A 25,916-nucleotide genomic window follows, 5' to 3' on the forward strand; every position below is an offset into this window, starting at 1 on the left:
TTTTTTTCTTTTTTTCTCTGTCTCTTTTCATTTTTACGGTGAATGGATGTTGTTCGATGCTATCAGACTCTAGCTTAACCAATATATTGACTGTGGTAAGTTTATCAATCATTGCAGCAAAATATGATTTAAAGAAGAAAAAAAAAAGAAAAGGACATTTTGATTTGACTGCTTTAAAAAAAACAGAAGAAAAAAAGATAAACAATACGAAACACGGTATACTAAACTCATCATTCTTGTTTTTACTTTGAATAGAGTGGTGTATCACAAATCCGATATAGAGCTTATCAACAATGCTGCTCACAGTCTTCACTCTCGAATTTTTTTACATGGCAAGACTCAGCAACGTCACCCAACAACAAACAAACGACATTGATCACAGCTTATACACAACTCATTAGTCAAAGTATACCTTGCATGTGGCAAATGCAACCATCAACAAAGCCTACAACTCCTTCAAAGATGGATACACAATCAGAAACTATTACTTTAGAGTTATGGGTCTTTTGGTTTGACGATCGACATACAGGTCTCATCGATGCAAACTTATTATTACGGGAACTAGATGGTAAAAAAAAAAAATAAATATAAAGACTTGTTGATTGCTCATCTTTTCTATATTCGTTTTTTAATTAGAACTTCGCGTTGGGTCATTTACTTGGGAAAACGTGTCTTCCAAAAATACTCATCGGTCTAATGCTTGTACCTTGGTTACTGTTGTGATGGAATATAAGCTATTTATCAAAGCTATTCGGAACTTGATTCTACCGTAAGTAAAATAAATAATAATAATAATAATATTTTTTTTTGATCTAAAATTATTTTTTATTTATTATATAGATACATGTTGAAAAAAGATGCTTTACCATTGGGAGAATTCTTTGTATTCCCACCTTCATACCTAGAACCTGCTGTTGGAGAAGATTGTGATACAAATCCATCGTCTTTACTGTGCTGTACATACAATATTTATTTAGCATCGACCAATCTCGTTTTTCAACCTAATACGCGTAGAATTCGATTACGACCTTTGACATCTTCTGATTTAAATTCCAAAGCAAAAGGTAATTAAAAAAAAAAAATAAAAAAAAGGAAAAAAAGGTGATAAAGAGAGAGAGAGAAAAAAAAATCAGGAATTTATTTATACATATATATATATATTCTATCTAATAGTTCTGCTAAGTCCAACCGGAGAACAAGCTCTTCTTGATCCATCTCGACGACATACAATAACACATTCATATGAAGATCGGCTATTGAAACAATGGGCAGCATTATTACAATTACCTATATCTCAACTGATATCTAATAATATGCCATCTTTGGTTCTTATCTGTATGTCTTATGGTGAAAAGGTATATTATCCTAGTCGACTTGTCTTTATGATTACTCCAACAAGACAATCTCCAAGTGCACTAGCTGGAATGAATGGAACAATGGGATATAATCATGGTTTGACAGAGGATATTGCTCAAAAATGGAATCGAGAAATGTGGTTGGAACAAGTATTGGCGAATCAGGCGGATAAATCTAGATATAGGGTGGACTATTGGACATATACAAATCCTCGATTACATACAACATTAGCAGCCTTAGATTCCTTATCAACAAGTACTTTGAATACACCAAATTCGACGGATGCAAATTCTCCTCTAATGATTCAAGGTGGTGTATTGATCAAGGCATTAAGTGAACCTGTACTTTCAAGTCCTTTGATGGCATCCAAATCAGTTGCTACTCCCTCAAGTCCCTTACCGAGAGATGATGGTGACGATGACAATGAAAAGGTATTTGGAAGCACTCATGGCGATACACCTACAGGTGCTAGTCAATTTCTCGTTAGTGGTTGGCGTGGCAATCAGACTTTGACAGATTTCGTACAACAACATTTCATCAGTGGATCAACTGATGATTTACCTATGCAACTCAATGGAACGATGGATATGGGATTATTGGCTGGTACAACAACGACCCAAGATACTACTGCTTCGATGATGATGACACCACAACAACATCATCAGCAAGATACACTCATCATGCCTCCTACAAATAATATGATGCAAGCACATTCTCAACAACAATCTTCATATACTCACTCTACACCTACTCACATGATGTCAAATGCCAATTATACCTCACCTCTTCAAATGTCTTATACCGCATCGCCACAACAACCAGTACCCGGACAACAACCTATGTATGACCAACAGCAACAATTACAATTACAGCAACAACAACAACAACAGTTACAACAACAACAATTACAACAACAGCATCAACAACCACAACAACATATAAAATCAGGTCAAAATTTAGCGATAAATGATGGAATGAATGGTGGTAGCACAATGGATATGAATTCTATAGATGTCTTGGACACAATGGTTTATGATATGTCAACTCCTTGGGGTGGTGATGGTGGTCTTGATAATTTGGAATTAGATCTTGATGTTACAGAAGAGGATTTTAACTTTTTTGAATCGGAACCAGCAAAACCAACCACTACAACAACAACCAATATGCCAACAGAAACAGCTATGGCCGATATTCAATCTCTTGATTTTTTCCAAGTCAACCCTGAAGATTCCTTACAAACAAATGCAGTATTGGATTCCCTCGATTTTCCACAAACGGATCCGGTATCTACAACAGACACAACTACTGGTTTGGATGAATTGATGACTAGTGCTAATTATGACGGTATGATACTTGATACTCCAAAACAAGAAATAAATCAGTCTGTAGATATGGTGGTGGATTCTTCACCAATGCCAATGGATGGAACAAATACTATAGTGAAACAGGAACCGCAAGATGAAGGCAAGATAAGCAGTACTATCTCCTCCGAATTCCCTGCAGATGCTTCCAATCAGGATTCAACAACTTCTAACAAATGGCCTACTACTACTACTACCACTGCTTCTACTGCTCCTATTCATGGTGGTGGAAGAGAACAACGACTGGTACCTCCTTCTTTTGCACCACTTTCATTATCCACAATTGTCAATGATGCCAAATATATGGAAGGCGGAAAATTCACATATGTACCAGAGGATGACGATATGACGACTACCTTGTCTTTTGGAAACAGCAAAAAACCAACAGGATCAACCAAAGGGCATAGACGAAAACAAAAGGATCGCACTTATCGCCCTGATTATGTACCTATTATCAAGAAAAAACGGAACAAGAAAAAGGTGGATGATGAACAGGATATTACTCGATCAACAGTGACAGGAAAGAATCAAACAATGGAAAAATCATCAACACCAACTCATTTATTGGATAAGGATGGTGACCATGACATGATGAACACAACTCTCAGCAACAACATCGATACTATCAGTGACAGCAATAGTATCAGTAGTAGCTCTGATTCTAGCGATAGCGGCAACAGTGTCGATGACAGTGAATCATCAAGCGATAGTGACAATAGCTTAATACAACGTCTTCGCGACAATGGCATCCAGAATGGTAATATCAAACCCATGGCAACATCCATGAAAAGAACGTTATCATCTTCCACATCAACAACAACTCCTGGACAAGATAGTAAGAAGGATACCGAGGACAATGACAGTCGGCAAAGTTTGATCAGTATAAACACGGCACCAGTGGATGACGGGATTTCGACAAGTGATAACGGTAGTAGGGCAATGGAAATGGATTATGCTGATGATGACGTTGATGATGATGACGATGGGTTGTGGCTGGAAAAACTAGGTAAAGCACGAACGATTTATTTACATCGATTGGTGGGTGATGTCAAGGTGGTCCATGGCGGAAAACGAAGATATCTTTTGGATCGATTGCATTTGGATTATGATACACCATTTGCGACTACTGTGACGCCCGGATTGGTTCGTCCTGATCGTTACCATGAAGAAGATGATCGACCATTACATTACCTTTGTCAACAAGCAGTTCTTGGTGGATATCCCTTTACTGGTGGTTTGGCTGAAATATCGACGAATGGTGGGGAAGTTGCTTTGGGTGAATCGACTCGTATAATGATTGCTCGTCGACGTGATTTGGTACAACATGCACGTGGAGGTAAAAAAAAGAAAAAGAAAAAAAAAAAAAAAAAAGGAAATCATATTTATCTTGTATATATATATGTTTAGGTGCTACTCATGTCCCTTGTTTACCTTGTGATTTTGATCGTGTTACTCAGGATTTCAAATCTATTCTTGGTGATATCTTTGATCCAAAGATAACTGTAACTGATGAACCTCTTCCTCTGAGTGTGACTGATTTTACGAGCTCTGTCAGTGTTAATGGACCTTTGAATGTGCAACAATACTATGAATTGTCAGGTAAATGATGAATAACCAATATAATTAGAAAGAAAAAAAATATAAACTGTTTTTTTTTTTTATCTATCTATATAGAATCCAATCAAATTCATTCCAAATATGGCAAATATCAAGTTAAGAAACGGCGACCGGCAGAACCTAACTTTGACACATTACACTCTCCTGATATTGTGGTTAGTAGACATGATGAATTTATTGAGGGATCACCAAAAATGATAGATTTTTGGGAAAAGTTGCGTCTGGAACCTTACTCTGCCAAAAAGAATATCAGTTATTTTGCTGTGTGCCCTAACAATGACGAACTGGAATCTGCTGTGCAAGTATTCTTTAAAGGGTTATCCACGGTTTATGAAGCATGTTGTCTTGGTGCCCATCATCCTGGTCATATTGGTCCTTATCGTCGTGGTACGGTGCCTGTGACACTTTTGCGTAAGTTACAAAAACACTAAGATAAAAAAAAAAAAAAAAAAAAAAAAAAAAAAAAAAAAAAAGAGATTGTTAACATGATCCGTTCTCTTAGCTGAAGAACAAGGACAATCAAAACGGGAACGACAATTGAAAAGTTATATGGCGACATGTGAACAACTTGGTACATCGCTTGGTGGTGTGATGGCTGAAAATGTATATATTGTGATTTATATGGTCAATCCTTATCCTCATTTATCATCCCACCTTGATCTCAGTAAATGTTATGATCGATTGATGAACGCCTTTGAACAAGCACGATTACAACACACAAATACCTCTATCATCTCTGGAACTACAGCCACTTCAAGACTTCCTTCGGAAAAGACTCGAGCAAGATTGGTGATGCAACTAGTACCTATAGAACATATTGTGCGTTGTACTGATTTTGGAAGTTATACCAAGAATGGTCTTAAGGAAATAGCATTCTCGGTTTACAGCAAATGTCCTACGATTGTCAACAATCATGTCAAGATCAATGTAGAAGAAGAAATAACAACACCCAATACTGCTGAAATATATGCGCCACCGTTTGTATTGACGAAACAAATTCCAGAAAATATCACTTACTCTTTAACGCCTTCACTCAATGCACCTGTTCTTCTGGATCAAGATGCGACACTTCATCTAGCATATGGCTATAGTTTGGATCGTCGATGGATGGTGGTAGTTTGGACAGATCATCGTGGTGAACTTGTTGAATTTGCAGTATTACGCGCATCTGCTCGACAATCAGCTCCATTTGTGACAGTGTTTGAAGAAGCTTGGAAACGTACATTGGAAATTGCTGGTCAAACTGATTTTATGTGGACTTTTGTTATTGTCAAGATGGGATTGATGTTTGAAAATGAATTACAAGGTAAAGAAGAGAGAAAAAAAAATAAAAGGTATCAAGAAACTAAATATATTTTTGAAAATAGCATGGATTCATGTTCTTCCTGAAAATGAAAAAACAGCTGTGATCAGTATGGATATGGAATCATCACTACATGTAGATGCATTGGTTGGACAAGAAGAACCTATACCTTATTTTGCTCCGGATACACCACAAACACCCCAAACACCGAATGTTGGACCTAATCATGTCTCTACCCCACCTCCTACACCACAACAAGCATCATCTTCTTCACCTGGTAACAAAAACAACATTAGTTCTATGGATATGGTGGATACGACGACAAACACGACTATGACCAAGATCTTACTTCTTAATCATCGAGTGGCCTATTCACGAAAACGACAACGGGTATCGGAAGGAGTGACATTGATGGATGCCATCTCTGATCCTGAAAGTTGGATATTACCTTTGGCAAGTGGTTACTTGGTACAACTTCCCAAGCAAGGGTCACCTACAGCAGCAAGTGAAGAACAATTTGGACGGGCGCCTTGTGTGGTAGAATTACATCTGATATACAATCAAACACAACATTCATCATACACCACTTTACGGGATATCATCAAACAGTATTATGCCTTATCTTATGTTAATATCATTCCCTCTTCTTACAATTGTTTACCTTTACATGTTGTTTTGGCTGATCGATTATGGCGTTTACTTTTGGTCGTAGATTACTAGTTTTTTTTTTTTTAAGTTGTATAGATCCACATTCCTTCCCTTTTTTTTTTAATAATATTATTATCATCCTATTCGTCCATACTCCTCCACCACCGATCATTTATTTCATATATTTTCTGTAAATAAAGAAATTAACTTCCTCATTCCCATCTTTTGTTACATAGCTTTTCCTTTCAGCCGGAGTTCTCGCTAAAGCCATTAGATGATTGGCTGATCCGATGATGTTTTTCTGTTCTTTCTATAGAAAAAAAACTGAAAAAAGAATCTTGAGAAAGAAATTTTTCTCTTAGTATGAAGAAGGATGATCATCCGTATGGATTCTTCTTGAAGTGACCGTGATTGTAAATTTTTCTTTTTTGAAATGGAACAAGACGAGTACAATGGAAAAGAGGTATATAAGATCCATTCTTTCTCCTCTTTTTTTTTTTTTCCTATCATCCTCTCTTTAGATCATCCACACATGCGTCGTTCTATTCTATTTTTCCTTTTCCTTTCATGTCTTGTGACACTGGCTTTGACTCAAGGTAAAAAAAAAAAAAAAAAAAAAAAAAAAAAAAAGAAAACTCATCATTGGTTTTATTTATAGAGGTTCATGATGATCATACCCATGATGATCATACCCACGATGATCATACCCACGATGATCATACTCACGATGATCATACTCATGATGATCATACTCATGGTGATCATTTAGCTACTCATACACATTCTGATGCAGAAGCGAGCCATGGCCATTCTCATGCTGCAGGTTACGATGAAGAAACATGTGCTGTGGAAGAAAATCAACCGTACGATTTGAACTTTAGAGTCGGCTCACTTTTCATCATTTTAGGAACAAGTGCCGTTGGTAAGCATTCTATATATGTACATATAAATTGGAAAAGTAAACCCTTGCCTTTTTTTTATTTTTAGGTATCTTTGCACCCATCTTATTATACCGTATTCGTCCCTCGTCTAGCAATAATGGTGTACGACATTGGATCTTAACCATAGCCAAATTCTGTAAGTAGATCATCCCCTCTTTTTTTTTTATACATATATTAATCATCATTATCTCATCTTTCCTTTTTTTTTTTTTTTATTAACTAGTTGGTACTGGTGTGATCTTGGCTACTAGTTTTGTACATATGCTTCCTGAAGCCATGGAAAGATTCCATTCCCCTTGTCTTGGATCGAACTGGCAAGCGTACCATGGCTTTGGTGGTGTATTTTGTATGGTGGCCGCCTTTGTGTTACAATGGATTGAATTGGCCGCCATGGCTCATCTTGATGCTAATCAACATCATCATGGTTCTTTGGACGAAGAAAAAACAACACAAACGATCAAAGGAGATGGTCATATGCATTCTGTTGCTTTGGAACAAGATTTATCAGTCCGAACAATTCATACTCTTTTATTGGAATTAGGCATTGCTATCCATTCTATCATCATTGGTATTACTTTAGGTACAACATCTGAAGGTCCTTTTTTAGCTTTGTTTATTGCATTGATCTTTCATCAGGTATTAAAAAAAAAAAAAAAAAAAAAAAAAAAAAAAAAAAAAAAAAAAAAAAAACTCATCTTTCCTTTTTAGTTTTTTGAAGGAGTAGCTCTTGGTACAAGAATCAATGATTTACAATATGTAACATGGATAAAACCATTGGTGATGAGTTTGACTTTTATTTGCATGACACCTTTGGGAGTGGCCATTGGTATTGGTATCCGATCGGCCCTGCATGTGTCAAGTATGGTCTTGGCCCAAGCCATTCTGGATGCCTTCTCTGCTGGGATCTTATTATACAATGCCTATGTCTCTTTGATGAGTGTTGAAATCAGTAATAGTGTTTCCTTCCGTCGCTCCAGTTTTGCTCGAAAATCCGTTTGTTTATTATCCATGTATCTTGGTGCTGCTGTCATGAGCGTGCTTGGTATCTGGGCCTAATCTATCTTCCTTCTTATATATTCTATACAATTTATCTCTATCCAATAATAAAAAGTTAAAGAAAAAATAAAAGTAATTGATCTTCAAATCATTAGCCATTTCTCTAAATTCTAATGGATATTCATCATTCCATCATCTATCTACTAAAGCATTATCAAGAAAGAAAAAAAACTTCAATGAATCAATAGTAATATAACATATATATACTTTTTATTGTGGTACAAATAATACAAAAAGGAATAAAGGATGGAGTCCAAAAAAAAAAAAAAAAAAAAAAACTAAACTCGAAAAAAAAGGAGGGAAATGCTACTTGTCTGTTGCTAACCAACATTCCAAGATTTTCTTGACCACGGGACCACCTGAGGCATCAATTTTCTCCAAAAACCGTATATTCATCTTTCGTTGATCGTCCCTGGGATTGTAAAGTATCTCGTCAAAAGCATCCAATGGCGTGTCTTGCCCTAACCCCACATCATCAGGTTGACATGACATCAATAAAATATCCCTTCCAGCACTATCGACCTGACCAAGAATTTCGAATTTTGCGTTCGCCAAAGCTTGTTTTGGAATGTTGAGATGGATCGAGGAATCACCTTTGGTGAGCTGGACGCTAAAGTGTTTCTGGTGAGAGAGTGATACGGTACAATTAGGATGACTGAACATGGTATGGGTGAATTCAATGCTGAGTGTTGGTAATGGAATCTGTGGTAAGTTGAATATATGGTATGATGGTGCTGTTGACGAGGATGTCGTCGAACTTGCTGGTGCTATTGCTGTTGATGATGATGATGATGGTGATACTACTGTAGGTGCTGATGGTTGTGTTGAAACATTTACATCCATGGTCTTTTTTGTCGCCTTCTTCGAACCTGTTCCTGATTTGGATATACTCTGTTTGTTTTTCTTAGCCTTTGCCGGTTTGTTGTCTAAAATAAAATAAAATAAAAAAAATCAATAAAATAATGAAACTAAACAAGAGAAAACATATATACCGTTTGCTTCCAATGAACTAGTAGGTTGTGAATCCATTCCAGATTTTTCTTGTTGATGTTGTTCATGTACAATCTGGGTTGCTGCAAGACTAGTATGTGTGGAATCACCAAGCGAATCTTCTGAAGACATCGGTAAAGTGGTTGATTGCGATGATTCTGTTGATGGAGGTAGTGATGGTGATAGGTCAGCAGAAGATAATGTCGATTTCTGAGAGGCCAGAGCGCGTTTCTTCTTGATCCGCATGCATATTTCCATTCGATGTGCCGCTTCCTGTTCTTCCCTAAGTGCTGCTTCCTTTTCTTCTTTAATACGCCGTTGTTTCGATACCCATTCTTCTTGTTCCCGCCTTCGACATTCGTTTTGCCACCTTTCCCGGATACGTTGTTTTTCTTCTTCCTTAGTAATCACTGGTGCTCCCTTGAGAATTTTGCCTTGAAGCCATAAAATACCACAACCATTGCATAATGTACCTTCACCAGCTGGTCCATGTCTCCACATGACAGTATGTCTTGTACTACAATATACACATTTTCGGAATTCATCTTCTTTGCCTGGTATATGCTGTTTCGTTTTGGGCGCTATACAAAAAAAAAAAAAAAAAAAAAAGAAAAAAAAAATTAGTATTAAGTTCAATGAAATTTTTTTTATTATCTATATAACATACGTTCAGCTTCATGTTGGTCAGATTCAGGTCGTTTTCCTAGTTTGATGGCCAGTCCAATTTCATTTCGTTTCTTTTCAGCAGCAATCGGTCCACTAATAATATCTGGCTGTGTATGTACTCGTTGTATCAGATCTCCCATCGATTGCTGTTCAGTCTTTGAAATATTATAATCGAGATAAGTTCGTGTAGGGACCTTTTGCATCTATTGGTTACAAAACAAACAGTGTATATGTTAGTAACTGTGAAAAAAAAAAAGATTCTATGACCATGAGAAAGTCAAGTCATAATGATACCTTTTTGATCAGTTTTTCCCGGACAATTTCAGGTGGATGAACCGTTGACTGTATCGCATTGATGATGGTAGAAGAAGCATCTAGCAGACGTATATTGACAGGTTGATGGTCTTGTTCCTTCAAATTTGTTGTAGAAATCGGACTAGCTGGTACGTCTTTCTTAGCTGCCATTTTTTGTATTTCTGGAATAGTAGATTGATCACCAAAATAATCGATTTTCTGTTTAGCGTTCCAAAAGAAACAATCCGCATCCGTTCGATCCAAGGGTAGCATAAAGGAACATATTGCCTAATTTCAACAGAAATAAAACCAAAAATATATTAAAAGTCTAGTTTCAACTGGATGTTTATACTGGCCTTTACCGATGAAGAATCCTCTAGTACTTGCATTATAATATCCTTGGGGAAAAGATAGCGTTCGCTTGGTTGATCCTTGAATTCAATCACAATATCTTTATATACAAGTAAGTTGTTGCTTGATGGTTCGACTTTGCTTGAATCTAAAATGAAATAAGTAATGTCAATAAAAAAAAAAAAGATCCTTATAGTAAAGTATATATTTATTTCTATAGAGACATACCATATGAACCTGTTTCAATCGCTGGTATGGCTTGAGTATCTGAAGTGACAGTAGCTTGCGATGATAAGTTGTCATCCAATGAAGAGGAAGAGTGGACTGCTGTCGTATCTAAAGACGTACCCGTCGTTGTTACTTGATCCTGGCTTGTTTTTCCTTCGTCCTCTATGATTGCTGTTGTGTTTTCATCAGTAGTTTGATCTAGAGTTGTACCATTTACCGTCTTGTCATTCATATCTGTATCAGTATCTGTTGGAAGTTTGGGAGCTATTATTTCATCAGCGTCGCGGTTACTGGGTGCAGTTCCGTTTGTTGTCGCGTCTCTTTGATTGTCGTCCTGATTAAGACTTTTCTCATACTGATCAATACCTTCGACATTAGCAGCCTTTCCAAGTGTGACCCATGAATCGGATCGGATCGCTTCATAAAATGAAGTTTCATAAAAAAAGTGAGGACCTAGAGCCAGAGTCGCCTGTCCAAGCTCCCGCATCTTAGGATAACGTCGTCGAATAACTGGGTTGCGTTTCGGTTGTTGTTGAGGATCTGGACGGTATTTGACAAATACATTAGTAGACCAGTTGATACGTGATTGTAAAAGTGAGAGTAATATTTGATGGCTAGTAAAGAAGAAGAAAAAAGAAAAGTGAGATTATTGATTGGTGACGAAACAATTAGATTTGTATTTTATTCGATCTTACTTTTTTGAATCATATTGGTCACTACGTTCAGAAGTCGTTGGTATTTTATAATTCTTGAGAGCTATTTCAGTTCGTCTTTTCGCAGCTGATATTGCCGAACTTGACATGATATCAGTGGTCAAGTAAAAGGTAGAAAAAGGAAAAAAAAAGAAAAGAAAAGTAAAGCAAAAAGTTAGTATTTAAAAAATGAAAACGCCTTTCCATTCCAAACTGAGCGGCAAATGAAATTGGAGAGAGTTCAGCTGCCTTATCCATCAAATTCAACCATCTTTCCCTTTACCTTTTTTTTTTTTTTTAGACAATATAACGACCGATGGCTAGAGTAAGTGGATTTACGAAATATACGGATAAATGAACAACTAGATGAATGGATGAATGAATATACGATGAGTGAATTGAACGAAAACAATAGATGGATGGATGGATGGATGGATGGATATGTATATGTACGAAGCAACATGCGTATATTTTGTCTGACTAAGAAATGCATTCATTTCTTCTACATTGTGAATGGAACAAAAAGAAAGGAGAATACAAAAAAAAAAGCTATTCATGTCATGACATTATATATACATTATGCCAGTAGACATATATAAAAAGAAGAGAGGGGGGTGAATGAATGGAGACGGAAACTTCTGCATAGAACCAATACTAACATTCATTCTCTTTTTTTTTTTTTTTTCTAAATAGTTCCACGAATACCAGGTGGTTGGACGTAAGCTTCCTTCCGAACAAGACCGTACTCCTAAACTCTATCGTATGCGTATCTTTGCACCCAACGATGTTGTTGCCAAGTCTCGTTTCTGGTACTTCTTGGCCAAGCTCCGTAAGGTGAAGAAGACTGCTGGTGAAATTGTATCTGTCAACGAAATCTTTGAAAAGCGACCTGAACAAATCAAGAACTTTGGTATCTGGCTTCGTTATGATTCTCGTTCTGGTACTCACAACATGTACAAGGAATACCGTGGTATGTCTCGTGTGGAAGCTGTTAGCACTTGTTATCAAGATATGGCTGCTCGTCATCGTTCTCGTTTCGGTAACATTCAAATCATCCGTGTTGCTGAAATTGCTGTTGCTGATGTTCGTCGTCAATACATCAAACAATTGTTGGCTCCCAAGCTTGCTTTCCCCTTACCTCACCGTCTCCAACGTGTCGACAAGGCTCACCGTTCTCTCTTCCAAGCCAAGCGTCCTTCTACTTTCTATTAGAATGATGTTTAGTTGCGTTTATAGTGTGTCTTTATAGTGTATCCCAGTTATTTTTTTTATTTTAATTAATATATTGAATAAATGATTTTTTTTTTTTTTGTTATGAGTCTGATGGCTAAATTACCATTTTAGATCTTCAACCGAAAATATGCAATTTGACTTGTTTTTGAAAACCCGATGTCAAATCTCGACTTAATCAATTCATGTACGTTATTGTTGTTAGCAAGACAATCCCTATTTAGAAATATTCTTTCTTGGAACAAAATCAACAAACATGCGGATGCGAACCGTTTCCTTGGATTTTTCCCATCGAATGGCGCTCCTTGATTTTTATTTTGCATAAAGGATCGTCGTTTCAATGTCTTTCGTATCTATAATATATACGTAAATTAAGAAAATGCATTCAAACATAAAAAAAAGAAATATATATCTTTAAGATGTAATCAATTCTGTTGACATGAAACAAAGTAATTGTAACAAAATAAAATAAAAAAACTTTATTGAATAAAAAGTATATATAAGCTGGCGTCTGTACAAATTAATGTAATAAAACTATAAAAAGTCAAATAAACAAAAATAATAAGTAAACCTACGTACCGTAATATCTAGTTTTGTAGGCATTCTTTTTCGTTTAGTTTTTGTGATGATGATGATGATGATGATGATGATGATGATGATGATGATGATGATGATGGCGCCGTTGCTGCTGAAGACAATGGGCCACCTTTCGGTTTGATATAAAAACAGGATGAAAAGTTAGTTCTGTTCGCCCATGTCCATCTTATGATAGTAGTATACGTTCATTCCATTTGATTCTATGATCTATTGGTCCCTGGTGACCCTATTGTATGTCTGTCTATTTCGTTGGTGCTACTGTATCTTCATCTATTTTCATAATCCTATTATATGTTCGTCCATTTTATTGATTCTGCTATATATCCACTGGGTTGTTCCAGATGAATAGCAGGAAACAACGTTAATCCAATATGATAATGGATGGATATTGCAGTAAAAAGATCAAGGTCAGAAGAATGTGTATAAACAAATAAAAGAAGGAGAATAATAAGATTAGAAAGAAGAGAAAAACAAAGCACTTGTTTCTTTTTTTTTTTTTTTTGAAACTTACCTCTAATATGAATAAATATTTGTAAAGTCACACAGAGAAAATGAGAAAGATTATAGTAAAGAGGTTGGAATGTATAAAAATAAAGAAAGTAAGCAAGGTTAGAAAATATCATCGGTCATTATTATTTTTTTTTTTTTTTGGCTTACTTCAATCATTCATCTTGATATCTAGATAAACACATTCAAGAAGTGGCAGTGCGTATGAATACAATATAGATTCAAATAAAAAATAAAAATAAAAATAAAAATAAAAAGATGAGATCAATATCATATAAAATTGATGGTGTAATGAAATGGATACCTTATTAAACTTGAAGAATAATACAATGTTATAACAAAATAATGATACTTCAGAAGAAAATGGAATCAATTATATTGACATGTACAAAATAGTTGGAATAAAAATAAAAAAAATTTATTGAATAAAAATTATAAATAATAAAATACTATTAATTAGTATACTAAAGCTGAAGGCGATACAAAAGAAAGACGACAAAAAGAAAAAGAAAAATTACTGCAAAGATAAAGCATGAAAAGCGGATTTTGAAATTGCTCAAGCATATAGTCTACTACTGATGTTAAGGAAGTCAAAAATATTTCAGGGCAACCGTTACGATGAATCAATACATTAATGATAATCCATCAGTATCAATAGAAAAGAAAGTATCAATATGAATTATGCTCTGTATAATCATATTATAAACTATAAAAAAGAAAAAGATCAAACAAAACAAATGTAAAACTTGGTCACCAATCTTTACGGTGCAGCGAAATTAGTATCACGTATCACTCATTACGTATATATAGTACATACATTTCTTAGTATGGATGCTTTGTCTTCTTCTTAATATATATTTTTTTAAAATACAAGAAAATCTCACGTACTCAACTTCCATCTTTATTTTTGCTCATTCTTCCAAACACCGATCGCTTGTTATAAAAGCTCAGGCATTTTGCATTTCTCTCTTTTTTTTTCTTCAACTCTTCTTTTTTTTTTTTTTTTTTTTTACTCATTTGATGTCCTTCCGTAATGTTGTGATTCTAGGTAAACTTGTTATATATTCACTTATGCATATATATCTTTGTTTCTCATCCCTTTTTTCCTTTTTACTCAACTTAGGTGCAGGTGTGAGTGGTTTGACCACTGCTATAACTCTTTTGCGCAATGGTGCTAGACAAGTTACTGTCGTTGGTAAACACATTCCTGGTGGTGACAATGATGCAGAGTATCCGTCTGCTTTTGCTGGTGCTTCTATCATTACTTTTGCCTCTGTGAACGACAAACGTCTTCAAGGTCAGTACCCATATACATACTACTATTATCCTTGACACTTATATAATTTGTTTGTTTTTTTTTGCTCCTACTTCGATAGAAATTGACCGATATACATATAATGAATTTCATCGAATTGCCAATCAAGAACCTGAAGCTGGTGTTATTTATTGCCCTGGTTACCAGTATTATGAACGAGAAGATCCTCCTGGCGAAGATAATCATTGGGTCCGCGATCTTTTTCAAGACGTAAGTCTCTAGGTATAATAAAAGTAATTAACGTTGGTGTATTAACACAGGCTTCATTGTACGTTTTATTTGTTAGTATGCAAAACTCGACAAGGATGAACTGCCAGAAGGAATCACTCATGGTTATCGATTTGTTGCTTGTAAGTGAAACAAAAAAGGAATACCGTTCTCACGCCTACGCTATGCAAGATGGCATTGATCTTGCAATTCAAAAACACAAATGTGACTATGATGACTCAAAACTTGTCTTTTATAGTTACTGTCAATGTCTCTCAATACCTTGATTGGTTGGTCAAAACATTCAAGTTCTTAGGTGGTAAATTGGAACAACAAGCATTTGACAGTCTTCAAAGTGTGATCGAAACATACAAGTATGCCGATACGCTCATCAACTGTACTGGACTTGGTAGCAAATATCTCAAGGATGTTCAAGATAACACCATGTATCCTGTCCGAGGTCAAACTGTGGTTGTTCGTGCTCCCCACATCAAGTTCCAACTGTATAGAGATATAAGTCCTACCGAACCCTATTGTACCTATATTGTTCCTCGCTCTGATGGTACTGTGGTGTGTGGTGGTTCCATGGATGCTGGAAACACCAATCGCAAGGCTGATCCTCAATTGGCCAAGACTATGCTGGAAGATTGCTACAAATTTCATCCTTATATAACACATGGTCAAGGTCCTGACGCGTTTGATATCGTCTCTGTCAATGTTGGTCTTCGCCCTGGACGCAAGGATGGTATTCGTTTAGAAAAAGAAATCAAACGTAAGTTCCTGATTATTGGTATTTATTTTAACACTAACCTGATTATTCGTTTTACTCTTTTTTTTTTTTTTTTTTTTTTTTTTTTTTGGTAGATCGTGCCAATGGTGATCGGGTGACTATATGCCACAACTATGGACATGCTTCTCATGGGTACATATCAAGCTGGGGATCTAGTGCCAAGGTCTTGCAACTTTTGAAGGATGAACGTATTTCGAAGCTATAAAATGAAATGGCTCCAATGTTATTTTTTTATTATTATTATATGACGGTTGGTCGGTTACTTGATTCGTTCGTAGTATTGGTCCTCTTTTTTATTTTTTTATTTTATTCTTCCTGTATTTGAATTTTTTCCCGTATTCTACTTTTTTCAAATGAACGGTGCGTGTGAATTTGTTATTAATTGAATAAATGACGTTGAACACATCTTTTTTTTTTATTTATTCGTTTGGTCCATTTGATTTACTTGTCTTCTTACAGTATCTACTTCATATCAATAATCCACATCCAACAATGGGAGGAACGAGCACAACCATGGAAAGGAAAGAAGGATGAACTCTTTGAACTATCTGCCTTACTGCAAAAATGGATACAAATATAATTCTTCATTGATTCAAATCCGGAGGAATACCGTGTTGTCTCCCAATGACGATGATTACATTATAACTCATGCATGCAATATAATTGACCAAGGTCCATCATGCCTCAGATTTACGTGGATCGCTGTAGAGTACATACCATTTCGACATTATGTACAAATAGTGAATGATTTCGTATAGCATGCATAATAAATCGTTTGATCATCATCATCATCATCATTGACTATATTGCATATCACTTTTTTATTCGCATTCGGTGAATACAAAATGATTGTGTCTTGTATACCTTTTTTCCTAATCTGGAAGAACTATTTTTTTTTCTCCTTGATTGGTCTGTATCTGTCGTAGGAAAACTTCATCTACCTTACTCTTAAATCAACCTTTGCCTCTCCTCATTTCCACCAGTGATATCGTTAACAGCAGCAACAATATTATTTTATTGGGTTTTCTTTTTGCGCCTCTTGTCTTCGTGTCTCTTTTGTTCTAATCCATGTAATAAAAAAAAATGCGACGGTTACAACTTTTTTGCTTTGTAAATTTTTTTAATGTGATTATGATGATTATATTGGCAATGTCCTTTTTTCTTCTTTTTTTTTTCTTCGTTTTCTTTTTTTTTTCCAATATGATTTCCCTTGATGCTCCAATTGGACTGGTGCATATCATTATAGATTTTTATTATTGTTACTATTACTTACAATAAAAAAGTGGAAATTGAAGAACCAGTGTTCAATAAATTCAAATAAAGATCGACAAAAACTATGTTTAGTAACGTAAAGTAACAATAAGGAAATCAAACTCCATAAATAGATGCCCTTTTTCCATCGTTTAAGAATGACTTTGCATGAATATTGATTCACGTGAGGTCTTTTTTGAACATTTGACAAAAAAAAAACGATCATCATCCATAACTACAAAGATGTGAATAGATCGACCAATAAGGAGAAAGAAGAAAGAATAAATATTTATCAATAAATGCAAATTCAAACTAAAAAAGGAAGAAATGGTATCCAAACTTTTTTTTTTTTTTTGTGGCAACATGGAAAAATTCGAGAGAAGGGGGGGGGAGAAAATGAAGTTTCATCACCCTTACATGATAGATTCCTTCGAGATAATGACGATAACCACCCATTTTAGATAAAACGCCAAATTCAGAATTAGAATTGAAGCTGCACACGCGATGAAGGGAGAGAATGTCTTTTATCGGAATACTAAATGTTCCCAGTGGATTTTTTGCATTTAAAAAGGGGGCCCTTTTTTTTCTATTTTCTTTCTTTCTTTCTTTTTTTTTTTTTTTTTGTCAATTTCCATTCTATTTATTTCTCTTATTATTCAATCATCATGTATTTTGAAAATGGTAATCGTAGAAATACAATGATTTCTGCTTATTCATCTTCATCACAAACATCTATAAGGATCAAATTAATATGGAGACAAGTCTCTAATGTATTTCGAAATTCATCAGGCAAACGATCATCAGTTATGAATAGTAACAGAACATCATCATCAGCAGCAGAATCAGCACCAGTATCAGCATTATCATTATCATCTTCATCGTCATCATCATTGTCAACGCGATCATCTATGGAAACATCACCAAATACGTCAAGGGCAAATCAACGTCACCATCATGTACGAAAAAAACAATGGATAGATAGGAATAGTGCCATCTCAGATATTACGATACCTCCTTTCAGTCCCACGTATTGTAAACCGAATGAATTTCCATATTCCAATTTTTATATCAAACTACCCAATGGTAAATGGATGGTTCGTTATCGATCTGGTAATCGTGATATTCTTCGTACTGATCAATTCGAAGGTTATATGATATGATTCCCTTTTTTTTTTATTATTATTATTATTCTGTCTACCTTTTTTTCTTTTTTAATACAACAATCATTTAAATATAATCATCATTTCCTTTTTTTTTGTTTAGTGTATAGTCTTTCGTTTAATTATTCTCCCCTTATTGATTTCCCATTTCTTTTTTTTTTTTTTTCAAGGTCTCCCCTTGAAAAAGAAACTTACTCTGTATACATGCATTCATACATTATCCCCTCGAATTTCAAAGATATATTTATGCCTTTATTTGATCACTATCCCTCCTCCTTTTTATTATTATTATTATTATTTATTCTGATTGCTATCTTTCTCTCTTTTTTTTTTACAAATTTATCATCATCTCTTTTTGTATCCAATAAACATAAGCATACATTTGTCTATTACATCATCATCATCATCTGACTTGAACCTCTATTGTCATCTTAAGTCTTGCATCATCAATGATCCATGGTTATACTTACAAAAAAAAAAGAGTTGTATCATTTCCTTTGGTGTTGTCGCTTCTTTATACCTCTTGAAATGTTTTTTTTTTCTTGTTCTTTTTTTCCCTTACTTCCCCCCTTTTTTTTTCTTTTTGGTACTTCCATTTTGATTTCCTAATTAAGATGACGTACTGAAACCAGCGGATGCCAAAGGATGATCTCCTTGATTATTTTTTTTTAGAATGAGAAAAAAAAGAAAAAAGAATTATCATAGACAATGAGTTTAATTATTCGTATTATTATTATTTTCATAAAGATGTATGATTTATAGATCATTATAAAAAAAAATCATCTTTTATAACCCGCTTTTTGATTAAGCTCAGAATAATATGGACTTGGACTATCATAATATTTATGAATTATGCTTTAGTTTTGACAACGATATGATTAACAAGATTGATCAACCATATAAAGGAAGACTGGATGGAGATAACAGTGGCTTTTTTATTATTATTATTATGACTATTATTATTGCATATATAAAAGTATCTTTTTTTTTCGTAATATTACTTGAAATAAGAATTAAAAAAAAAAGTGAGAGGATATGAATGAATGTGCTATACTAATGAATCAAATGACTAATAAAGTGAAGAAGCATATTGAATATACATATAAAAGTAAGGAAATAACTAAAAGAATGGAATGTGTGTATGTGATTATGATGAAAGGTGGAATAGTGATAATAAACAACAATATCTATCAGACAGATTTTCTTGCGGCAAAAGCACCGATTTGTAAAAAGAGACCAAACTGTTCACATTCTTGAATATATCGATCAATAAATCGTTCGTATTCTTCAGGTTGTCGAAGTAAATGATGAGCTAGAATAGGTTTCATTGCCTTCATAGCACTTTTCCAATTCCATAACATTTCTTGGGAAATCGGATTACCTTTTTCACCATAGTTTACTAATTTCAGTTCCTTTTCAACTATTTGAAATCCATGTTCTGGTAATAATGTATCCAAATGCTTCACGATAAAAGGATCAAGGCCACGTTGCTGTATAGTTGTATATACTATAAAAAAAAAAAAAAAGAGAGAGATTATTGAGTGATGAATGATATGTCATGATTTTCTTCCATTATAAATATATTGATTCTTACATGTTTTGTTGAACATTTCCACCATAGGACTCTTTTGTGTTACCTAGAATAATCATATAAAAAGGATATATCAGTATAGTTCCTTCCCACGTCCGTTATTCCGGAAGTATAACATATCCGTTTGTCTACTGTTTCTTTTTTAGTTCCTGATCGTTTTGTTAAACTTACTGTAAAGTCCGATTCCACGAGTTGTACATAACCTCCAGGTTTCAGGACACGATAAATTTCTTTCAATATAAAACTCCATTCTTCTACACGCCAAGCAGTGATTAAAAGTCGCATATGTATCAAATCAAAAGAGTTATTTTCATAAGGAAGTCCTTCCAAAGCATTATGTAAATCAAATGTAACGTTTTGTGGTCGAATAGTCGTGGGAAACATATCTGCCATATCTAACCCTCGAATCTGAGAACGAGGATAATCAAGCGCCATTTCCTATATATTTTCGATAAAAAGAAAAAAAAAAAGTTCAAGCGTGAATCAACTTGTATAAAGCAAAATGTAGTTTTTTTTTTTATGTATTCATTATTATTTATTTTTTTACTTACTAAACACCATGTAGATGATCCACATCCAATATCAAGAATCTTGGCTTCCTGCGCCAAAGAGGTTGCAATAATAGGTAAAACATTTCTAGAAAAAAAAAGTTATGATGAATGAAAGAAAAGAAAGAAAAAGAAAAAAAAAATCACTTTTTTTTTCGCAGTTTATAAAAATTGGTCACTTACCCATTAAATATAACTTTGAGAGAAAAGTGTTGCTAAAAAGTAAATAAATAAATAAATAAATAAAAAAGAAAGAAAAGGAAAAAAAAATGAATGATTGATATCCTTACCGAATTTAATCGATCTTGTTCTAATTCATCTCGTGGTAAACAATAAGCGCTAGAGCCAATATCATGATATATTCGACCATCCAGTATGATAGATGGACTAGATTGCACATGTAATGATCTTTCACGTGAGCGATTGGTATCTTGAGAAGCAATCGATTTACTATGCTTTGTTCCCATCGATATATCTATTCTTTTTTATGGATCTATAATAATGATATATTTATATGATTGAAATAAATAATATAGAAAAAAAAAAATAAGAAAAGAAAAGAAAAGAAAACGAAAAAGAAAAAAGAAAGAAAAAAAAAAGATCTTTTTTTTTTTTTTTTTACTTTTATTAATATTTGTGTTGTTGTTGTTTTTTTTTTATATCCTTGTCATACGTTCTTTGACCGGTTTAGTCAAGACCAGTGTGCAAAAAATCATAAAAAGAAACCCCAATGGAAGAAGCTTTTTTGGTGTATGTTTGGTGTTCATCCAATAGACTGGTCTGGCTCCGCTGCTGTCAAAAAAGTCGCTCCGAAAAATGACAGCCTAAACTGTCGAAATCCCATGCCCCTTTTTTTTTTTTTTTTTTTTTGATATAAAGTCTAGAAAGCAATGTTTTTTTGATTCATTGCCAATAAGACACTCCGACATTAACACTGCTTCATATCCATTGTCCTTTTTTGTAGGATCCCCGTTCCCTCTTTTTCGGAAATCTTTCACCATCATTGGTTGTGTTTTGCTTCTTTTTATTCTCTTTATATCGTTCGCGCGCTTCATCGATCAATCATCATCAATGTAATAGATAAACATTTTCTTTTATTGGATAACATTATTAGTTTAAAAAAAAAAAAAACTATATTATAACTACTATACTGCCAAACAATAATCCATCATCAGAGTTTCTTTCCAACAAAAGCATAAAACTGAAAGAAGTTGGTAAGTCCGCATTCTTGGCTGTATTGATCGAGAAGTTGATCAATATCGTGTTCAATCAAATAGTTCTCCATGTATGGTTTCATAGCTTTCATCACATCGATCCAACAGTACACCATAGTTTGTGCAACAGAGTCATCACGGTCAGAGAAATCCAAATCTTGCTTTTGTCTTTCTTCCAATTGAAATCCATGATCAGGAATCCAATTGTTTAATTTTTCAACAATACAAGACTCAAGTCCACGTTCTTTCATCATTGTACGCACTATTGGAATATATATATAAAAAGTAAAATAAAGTAAATAAACCATTCGCATCTCTTTTTTTTTTTTTTTGGAGATCACTATATCCATTTACTGGTATTGTTCAATAATTCCACGGTAGGATTGTCCACGATCGTCTGATAGAATAATAATAATAATAATAATAATAATAATAATAATAATAATAAAAAGAAGAGGCATAAATTATTAGATTTGAATGTGAAAGAATATGACTTACCGTAAATCTGGATTCTATAAGTTGCACATATCCTCCAGGTTTCAAGACACGGTGGATTTCCTTGAGCATAAAATGCCATTCCTCTGTACGCCAAGCTAAGATCAGTAATCTCATTTGTACCAAGTCGAAAGTATTGTCTTCATATGGGAGACCATTTAATACATTGTAGACATCAAACTTTGCATTCTTTGGTCCATCCTTGGGGAAGAGATCAGACATATCTACACCTTGAACTTGTGCATCAGAATAGCTATTTGCCACTTCCTATTCATAATGGAAAGAAAAGTTAGTTTAGTTCCTTTTTTTTTTTTTGGGATAAAAAAAAAATTTACCACACACCAATCACATGAGCCACAGCCAATATCAAGTATCTTTGCATCTTTAGGTAAAGAAGACGTAATAATAGGTAGAATATTTCTATTCGAATAAAAATCATAAAATAAAATAAAATAAAAAAAAAAATAAAAAAAAAGAGATCTTCACGTTGATCTTTTCCTTTAAAGCTCCACTGACCCTTTAAAGACATCTTTCAAGACGGTATGTTGCTATTAAGGATATTCAGAAAAAAAGAAAATTTAAGTTTAGTACAACAATATGGACGATCCTTTATAGAATAAGATCAAAAATACCAATGATAAACGTTTCCTTTCTTCCGCATCCCTTGGTAAAGTATAAGTACTAGATGTGATTGCATGATAAGTACGACCATATTTCTCTACAGATGGATTCATATTGTAATCATTGATTAGGATTATTTAACAAAAAAAAAAAAAAAAAAAAAAAAAAAAAAAAAAAAAAAGACCTACTTAAGACATGGGAATTTTAATCTTTTAGACATCTTAGAGAGAGTAACAGATCATAGATCAATGTAGAATAAAACATACCGAATACAATTTCATTGAGATACAGATGTTTTATTGATGTGAGAAAAAAAAAATAAACGAAGAATGCAAAAGTACAAAAGTAACATAAAGAATGATGTCTAAAACTAATAAAATAAAATAATAAAGAAAAAACTATGCCTTGATTTTGATACCCTTCTTCTTGAGAAGTTTGGTTTTGGATTCTATCAATAATAATGATAATAATTAGAATCTTCATTTCATTTTATCATCAAATTTACCTTTAATAAGTGCTTCATCTTCTTCATCATTGAAACCAATTTCTTCTTCTTCTTCTTGTTCTCCTTCGATATTTTCTTCCATTTCCTTGGTAGACTTGTTTTCCTTTCCATCATCAAATTTGTTACTTAATTTTTTGAATTTAGCGACATAAAATCCATCCATATTGTGTACGTGAGGATAGAATCGACGGGTCATTTTCAAACTCGGATGGAATGATTTTCCACGGTATCTATATCACCCCATTTATCAAAAAAAAAGTGCATAAACCTTAATTAATCTGACTTTCTCGCTGTTTTGCTTTTCTACTTACGATACGAAACCTTCTCGACCAAAATCCAAACTAGTTGGTACCAATTTGATATTAGGTCGTTTTCTTAAAGCATAATCCACCACTGCTTCATTTTCTTCCACCGTCACTGAACAAGTAGAATAAACAATATATCCACCTGTTTTTGATTTAGCATCTACAGAATCAATAGCGCTTAATATAAGTTCTTTTTGAAGTCGAGGAATTTCAATAAAGTCACGTTCAGTCTATCATAAAAAAAAAATAGTCAATATATATATATATCATTAATGTTTTTCTTTTTTTTTTACCTTATTCAATTTGACACTTTGATCTTTAGAAATAACACCAGTACCAGAACAGGGAGCATCCAATAATACACGATCAAAGCCACCAATTACTTTTGGGAATTCACGACCATCATAATTACAAACAACCGCGTTCTTGACACCCATACGATGAATGTTAGCAATTAAACTTTTCAAACGATCTTTACTAGCATCATTGGCAAACACCATCCCAGTATTCTTTTGTAAAGCGGCAATATAAGTTGTTTTTCCACCAGGAGCAGACGCCATATCAAGTACACGTTCATTGGGTTGAGGAGCAAGAGCCATTACTGGTAAGAAGGAAGATGCTGCTTGAAGCATATAATGACCAGCAAGATATTCAGGAGTGGCACCTATTTAAAAAAAAAAATGTAGGGTTAGTTTTCTTTTTTTTTTTTTTTTTTTTTGTTCAACTTACCAATAGGGACATTAGAGTCAAAGATTTGAAGACCCACTTTACTCCATTTTCCAATAGGATCCAAATTCACACCACGATTGATCAAAGCTTGAGCCAAATCACGACGACGAGTACGTAAAGTATTGGCACGGATAGTGACAGGACGAGGGACTTCATTAGCTTCAAAGAATTCAATCGCTTCAGAAACAGGGAATAGGTTGAATAACATTTCACATAAGAATTCAGAATATCCATAGTAATGAGCAATATCCTTCAATAAACGATCCACATAGTCTTGACGGGATTTGCTGGGATCACGCAAATTCTTGAAATCATTGAGTACATTCACCACTTCCTTGATACGTTCACTGACACTGGTGATGTTGGCCAAAAGTTCATCTTCTTCACCTTCAGGTAATTGATATCTTTCCCCTTCTTGATCAGCAATGTTGGTTTGTAAAGCAGCATCTTCCAATTCCGCTTGAGCCATAGCAGCAAGTTTGGCTCGACGAGCTTCAATTTTCAATGATTTCTTTTCATCCAATGTACCTTCAAACTATATATAAAAACAATAATCGTTGAATGATATGAATTTTTTTTTTAAAAAAAAAGATCATGCCTTCTTTTCTTAACTTACATTATCCAAATCTTCATCAGAGTCCAAATCTTCTTCTTCTTCTTCTTCTTCTTCAGACCCTTCCAAGACTTCATCATCATCATCAGATCCAAGGAAATCAGTATCAGCCTTAGGGAAAATCATATCATTATCATCATCGTCACCATTTTCCATGGTATCCATATCAAATTCATCATCCAAAAGATCTTCGTCATCGTCTGATCCCATTTCCACATTATCCCATAGATCTTCACCTTCATCCTCTATTTTCTTTGGTTGGTCCTTTTTGCCAGATGACTTTTTCACCACAGGTTGTTGTTGTTGTTTGATCTTTTTTTGATTGGTCTCGACTTGATCGGTACGTTTGCGTTTGTTGTTTTTCTTTTCAGCAGCAGCAGCTTTTAACTTTTTGGCAGTTCGACTTCTTTTACTACTATCATATACAGGACCATCTGGATTAGGTAAAGGAGCAGGAGGTCCTTGTTTGTTTCTAGCACGTCTACCCATTTGTCAATGATTATAATAAAATATATATAGAGAGAAAAAAAAAAAAAAAAAAAAGAAAGCTTTCAAAAAAAAAAAAAAAAAATTCAAACTGCCCTTTGCCTTCACATGAACAAGCCACGAAGCTGGGTTTGAATGGACAAGCAGAACGTTTGACTTTTATGCAAAATGGAAAGCTTTAAACATGCCATTGTTGTCATGATTTGTACCTGGTATGCAAAAAACTTGTGCTGTATAAAGACTTTTAAG

General features: G+C 34.2%; 9 protein-coding genes across 9 annotated transcripts; 5 read left to right on the forward strand and 4 right to left on the reverse strand.

Annotated features, from left to right (window-relative positions):
* Positions 1–462: 462 nt before the first annotated feature.
* On the forward strand, positions 463–6,357 carry BX664DRAFT_256682 (mediator complex subunit 13 C-terminal-domain-containing protein; the record flags this gene model as incomplete). Its single annotated transcript, XM_051540470.1, has 12 exons — positions 463–568; positions 637–769; positions 841–1,064; positions 1,174–1,767; positions 1,978–2,832; positions 2,953–3,076; positions 3,125–3,396; positions 3,616–4,034; positions 4,214–4,316; positions 4,392–4,745; positions 4,837–5,640; positions 5,702–6,357. 12 exons carry the CDS (start codon positions 463–465, stop codon positions 6,355–6,357), a joined length of 4,644 nt encoding a protein of 1,547 aa, XP_051402698.1.
* Positions 6,358–6,817: 460 nt separating this feature from the next.
* BX664DRAFT_363882 (ZIP zinc transporter-domain-containing protein) lies at positions 6,818–8,282 on the forward strand (the record flags this gene model as incomplete). The annotated part of the gene is made up of 5 exons (XM_051548392.1): positions 6,818–6,881; positions 6,944–7,207; positions 7,273–7,362; positions 7,450–7,862; positions 7,935–8,282. The coding sequence occupies 5 exons, from the start codon at positions 6,818–6,820 to the stop codon at positions 8,280–8,282; spliced, it is 1,179 nt and encodes a 392-aa protein (XP_051402699.1).
* A 306-nt stretch (positions 8,283–8,588) lies between these two features.
* BX664DRAFT_258642 (uncharacterized protein) lies at positions 8,589–11,613 on the reverse strand (the record flags this gene model as incomplete). The annotated part of the gene is made up of 7 exons (XM_051540558.1): positions 8,589–9,082; positions 9,383–9,853; positions 9,940–10,141; positions 10,233–10,520; positions 10,595–10,683; positions 10,932–11,425; positions 11,507–11,613. The coding sequence occupies 7 exons, from the start codon at positions 11,611–11,613 to the stop codon at positions 8,589–8,591; spliced, it is 2,145 nt and encodes a 714-aa protein (XP_051402700.1).
* A 469-nt stretch (positions 11,614–12,082) lies between these two features.
* On the forward strand, positions 12,083–12,828 carry BX664DRAFT_355827 (60S ribosomal protein L18ae; the record flags this gene model as incomplete). The annotated part of the gene is made up of 2 exons (XM_051547850.1): positions 12,083–12,088; positions 12,197–12,828. The coding sequence occupies 2 exons, from the start codon at positions 12,083–12,085 to the stop codon at positions 12,713–12,715; spliced, it is 525 nt and encodes a 174-aa protein (XP_051402701.1). The 3' UTR covers positions 12,716–12,828.
* Positions 12,829–14,838: 2,010 nt separating this feature from the next.
* BX664DRAFT_59920 (uncharacterized protein) lies at positions 14,839–16,604 on the forward strand. The gene is made up of 6 exons (XM_051549648.1): positions 14,839–14,885; positions 14,961–15,134; positions 15,214–15,362; positions 15,439–15,502; positions 15,619–16,131; positions 16,224–16,604. The coding sequence occupies exons 1-6, from the start codon at positions 14,858–14,860 to the stop codon at positions 16,352–16,354; spliced, it is 1,059 nt and encodes a 352-aa protein (XP_051402702.1). The 5' UTR covers positions 14,839–14,857; the 3' UTR covers positions 16,355–16,604.
* Positions 16,605–18,039: 1,435 nt separating this feature from the next.
* BX664DRAFT_355829 (uncharacterized protein) lies at positions 18,040–19,209 on the forward strand (the record flags this gene model as incomplete). Its single annotated transcript, XM_051547851.1, has 2 exons — positions 18,040–18,546; positions 19,175–19,209. Exons 1-2 carry the CDS (start codon positions 18,066–18,068, stop codon positions 19,207–19,209), a joined length of 516 nt encoding a protein of 171 aa, XP_051402703.1. The 5' UTR covers positions 18,040–18,065.
* A 307-nt stretch (positions 19,210–19,516) lies between these two features.
* BX664DRAFT_324078 (S-adenosyl-L-methionine-dependent methyltransferase) lies at positions 19,517–21,243 on the reverse strand. The gene is made up of 6 exons (XM_051543763.1): positions 20,990–21,243; positions 20,883–20,914; positions 20,703–20,787; positions 20,323–20,589; positions 20,155–20,197; positions 19,517–20,067 (listed from the first exon to the last, which is right to left on the reverse strand). The coding sequence occupies exons 1-6, from the start codon at positions 21,164–21,166 to the stop codon at positions 19,751–19,753; spliced, it is 921 nt and encodes a 306-aa protein (XP_051402704.1). The 5' UTR covers positions 21,167–21,243; the 3' UTR covers positions 19,517–19,750.
* A 609-nt stretch (positions 21,244–21,852) lies between these two features.
* BX664DRAFT_355831 (S-adenosyl-L-methionine-dependent methyltransferase) lies at positions 21,853–23,142 on the reverse strand (the record flags this gene model as incomplete). Its single annotated transcript, XM_051547852.1, has 6 exons — positions 21,853–22,175; positions 22,268–22,310; positions 22,412–22,675; positions 22,744–22,828; positions 22,925–22,956; positions 23,041–23,142. The coding sequence occupies 6 exons, from the start codon at positions 23,140–23,142 to the stop codon at positions 21,871–21,873; spliced, it is 831 nt and encodes a 276-aa protein (XP_051402705.1). The 3' UTR covers positions 21,853–21,870.
* Positions 23,143–23,315: 173 nt separating this feature from the next.
* Positions 23,316–25,728, reverse strand: BX664DRAFT_324081 (NOL1/NOP2/sun family-domain-containing protein). The gene is made up of 6 exons (XM_051543764.1): positions 25,185–25,728; positions 24,569–25,103; positions 24,133–24,503; positions 23,846–24,069; positions 23,535–23,764; positions 23,316–23,477 (listed from the first exon to the last, which is right to left on the reverse strand). The coding sequence occupies exons 1-6, from the start codon at positions 25,668–25,670 to the stop codon at positions 23,428–23,430; spliced, it is 1,896 nt and encodes a 631-aa protein (XP_051402706.1). The 5' UTR covers positions 25,671–25,728; the 3' UTR covers positions 23,316–23,427.
* Positions 25,729–25,916: the final 188 nt, after the last annotated feature.

This window comes from Halteromyces radiatus (genome assembly GCF_025201355.1).
Source record: "Halteromyces radiatus strain CBS 162.75 chromosome Unknown BX664scaffold_2, whole genome shotgun sequence".
NCBI classification, from domain to species: Eukaryota; Fungi; Mucoromycota; class Mucoromycetes; order Mucorales; family Cunninghamellaceae; genus Halteromyces; species Halteromyces radiatus.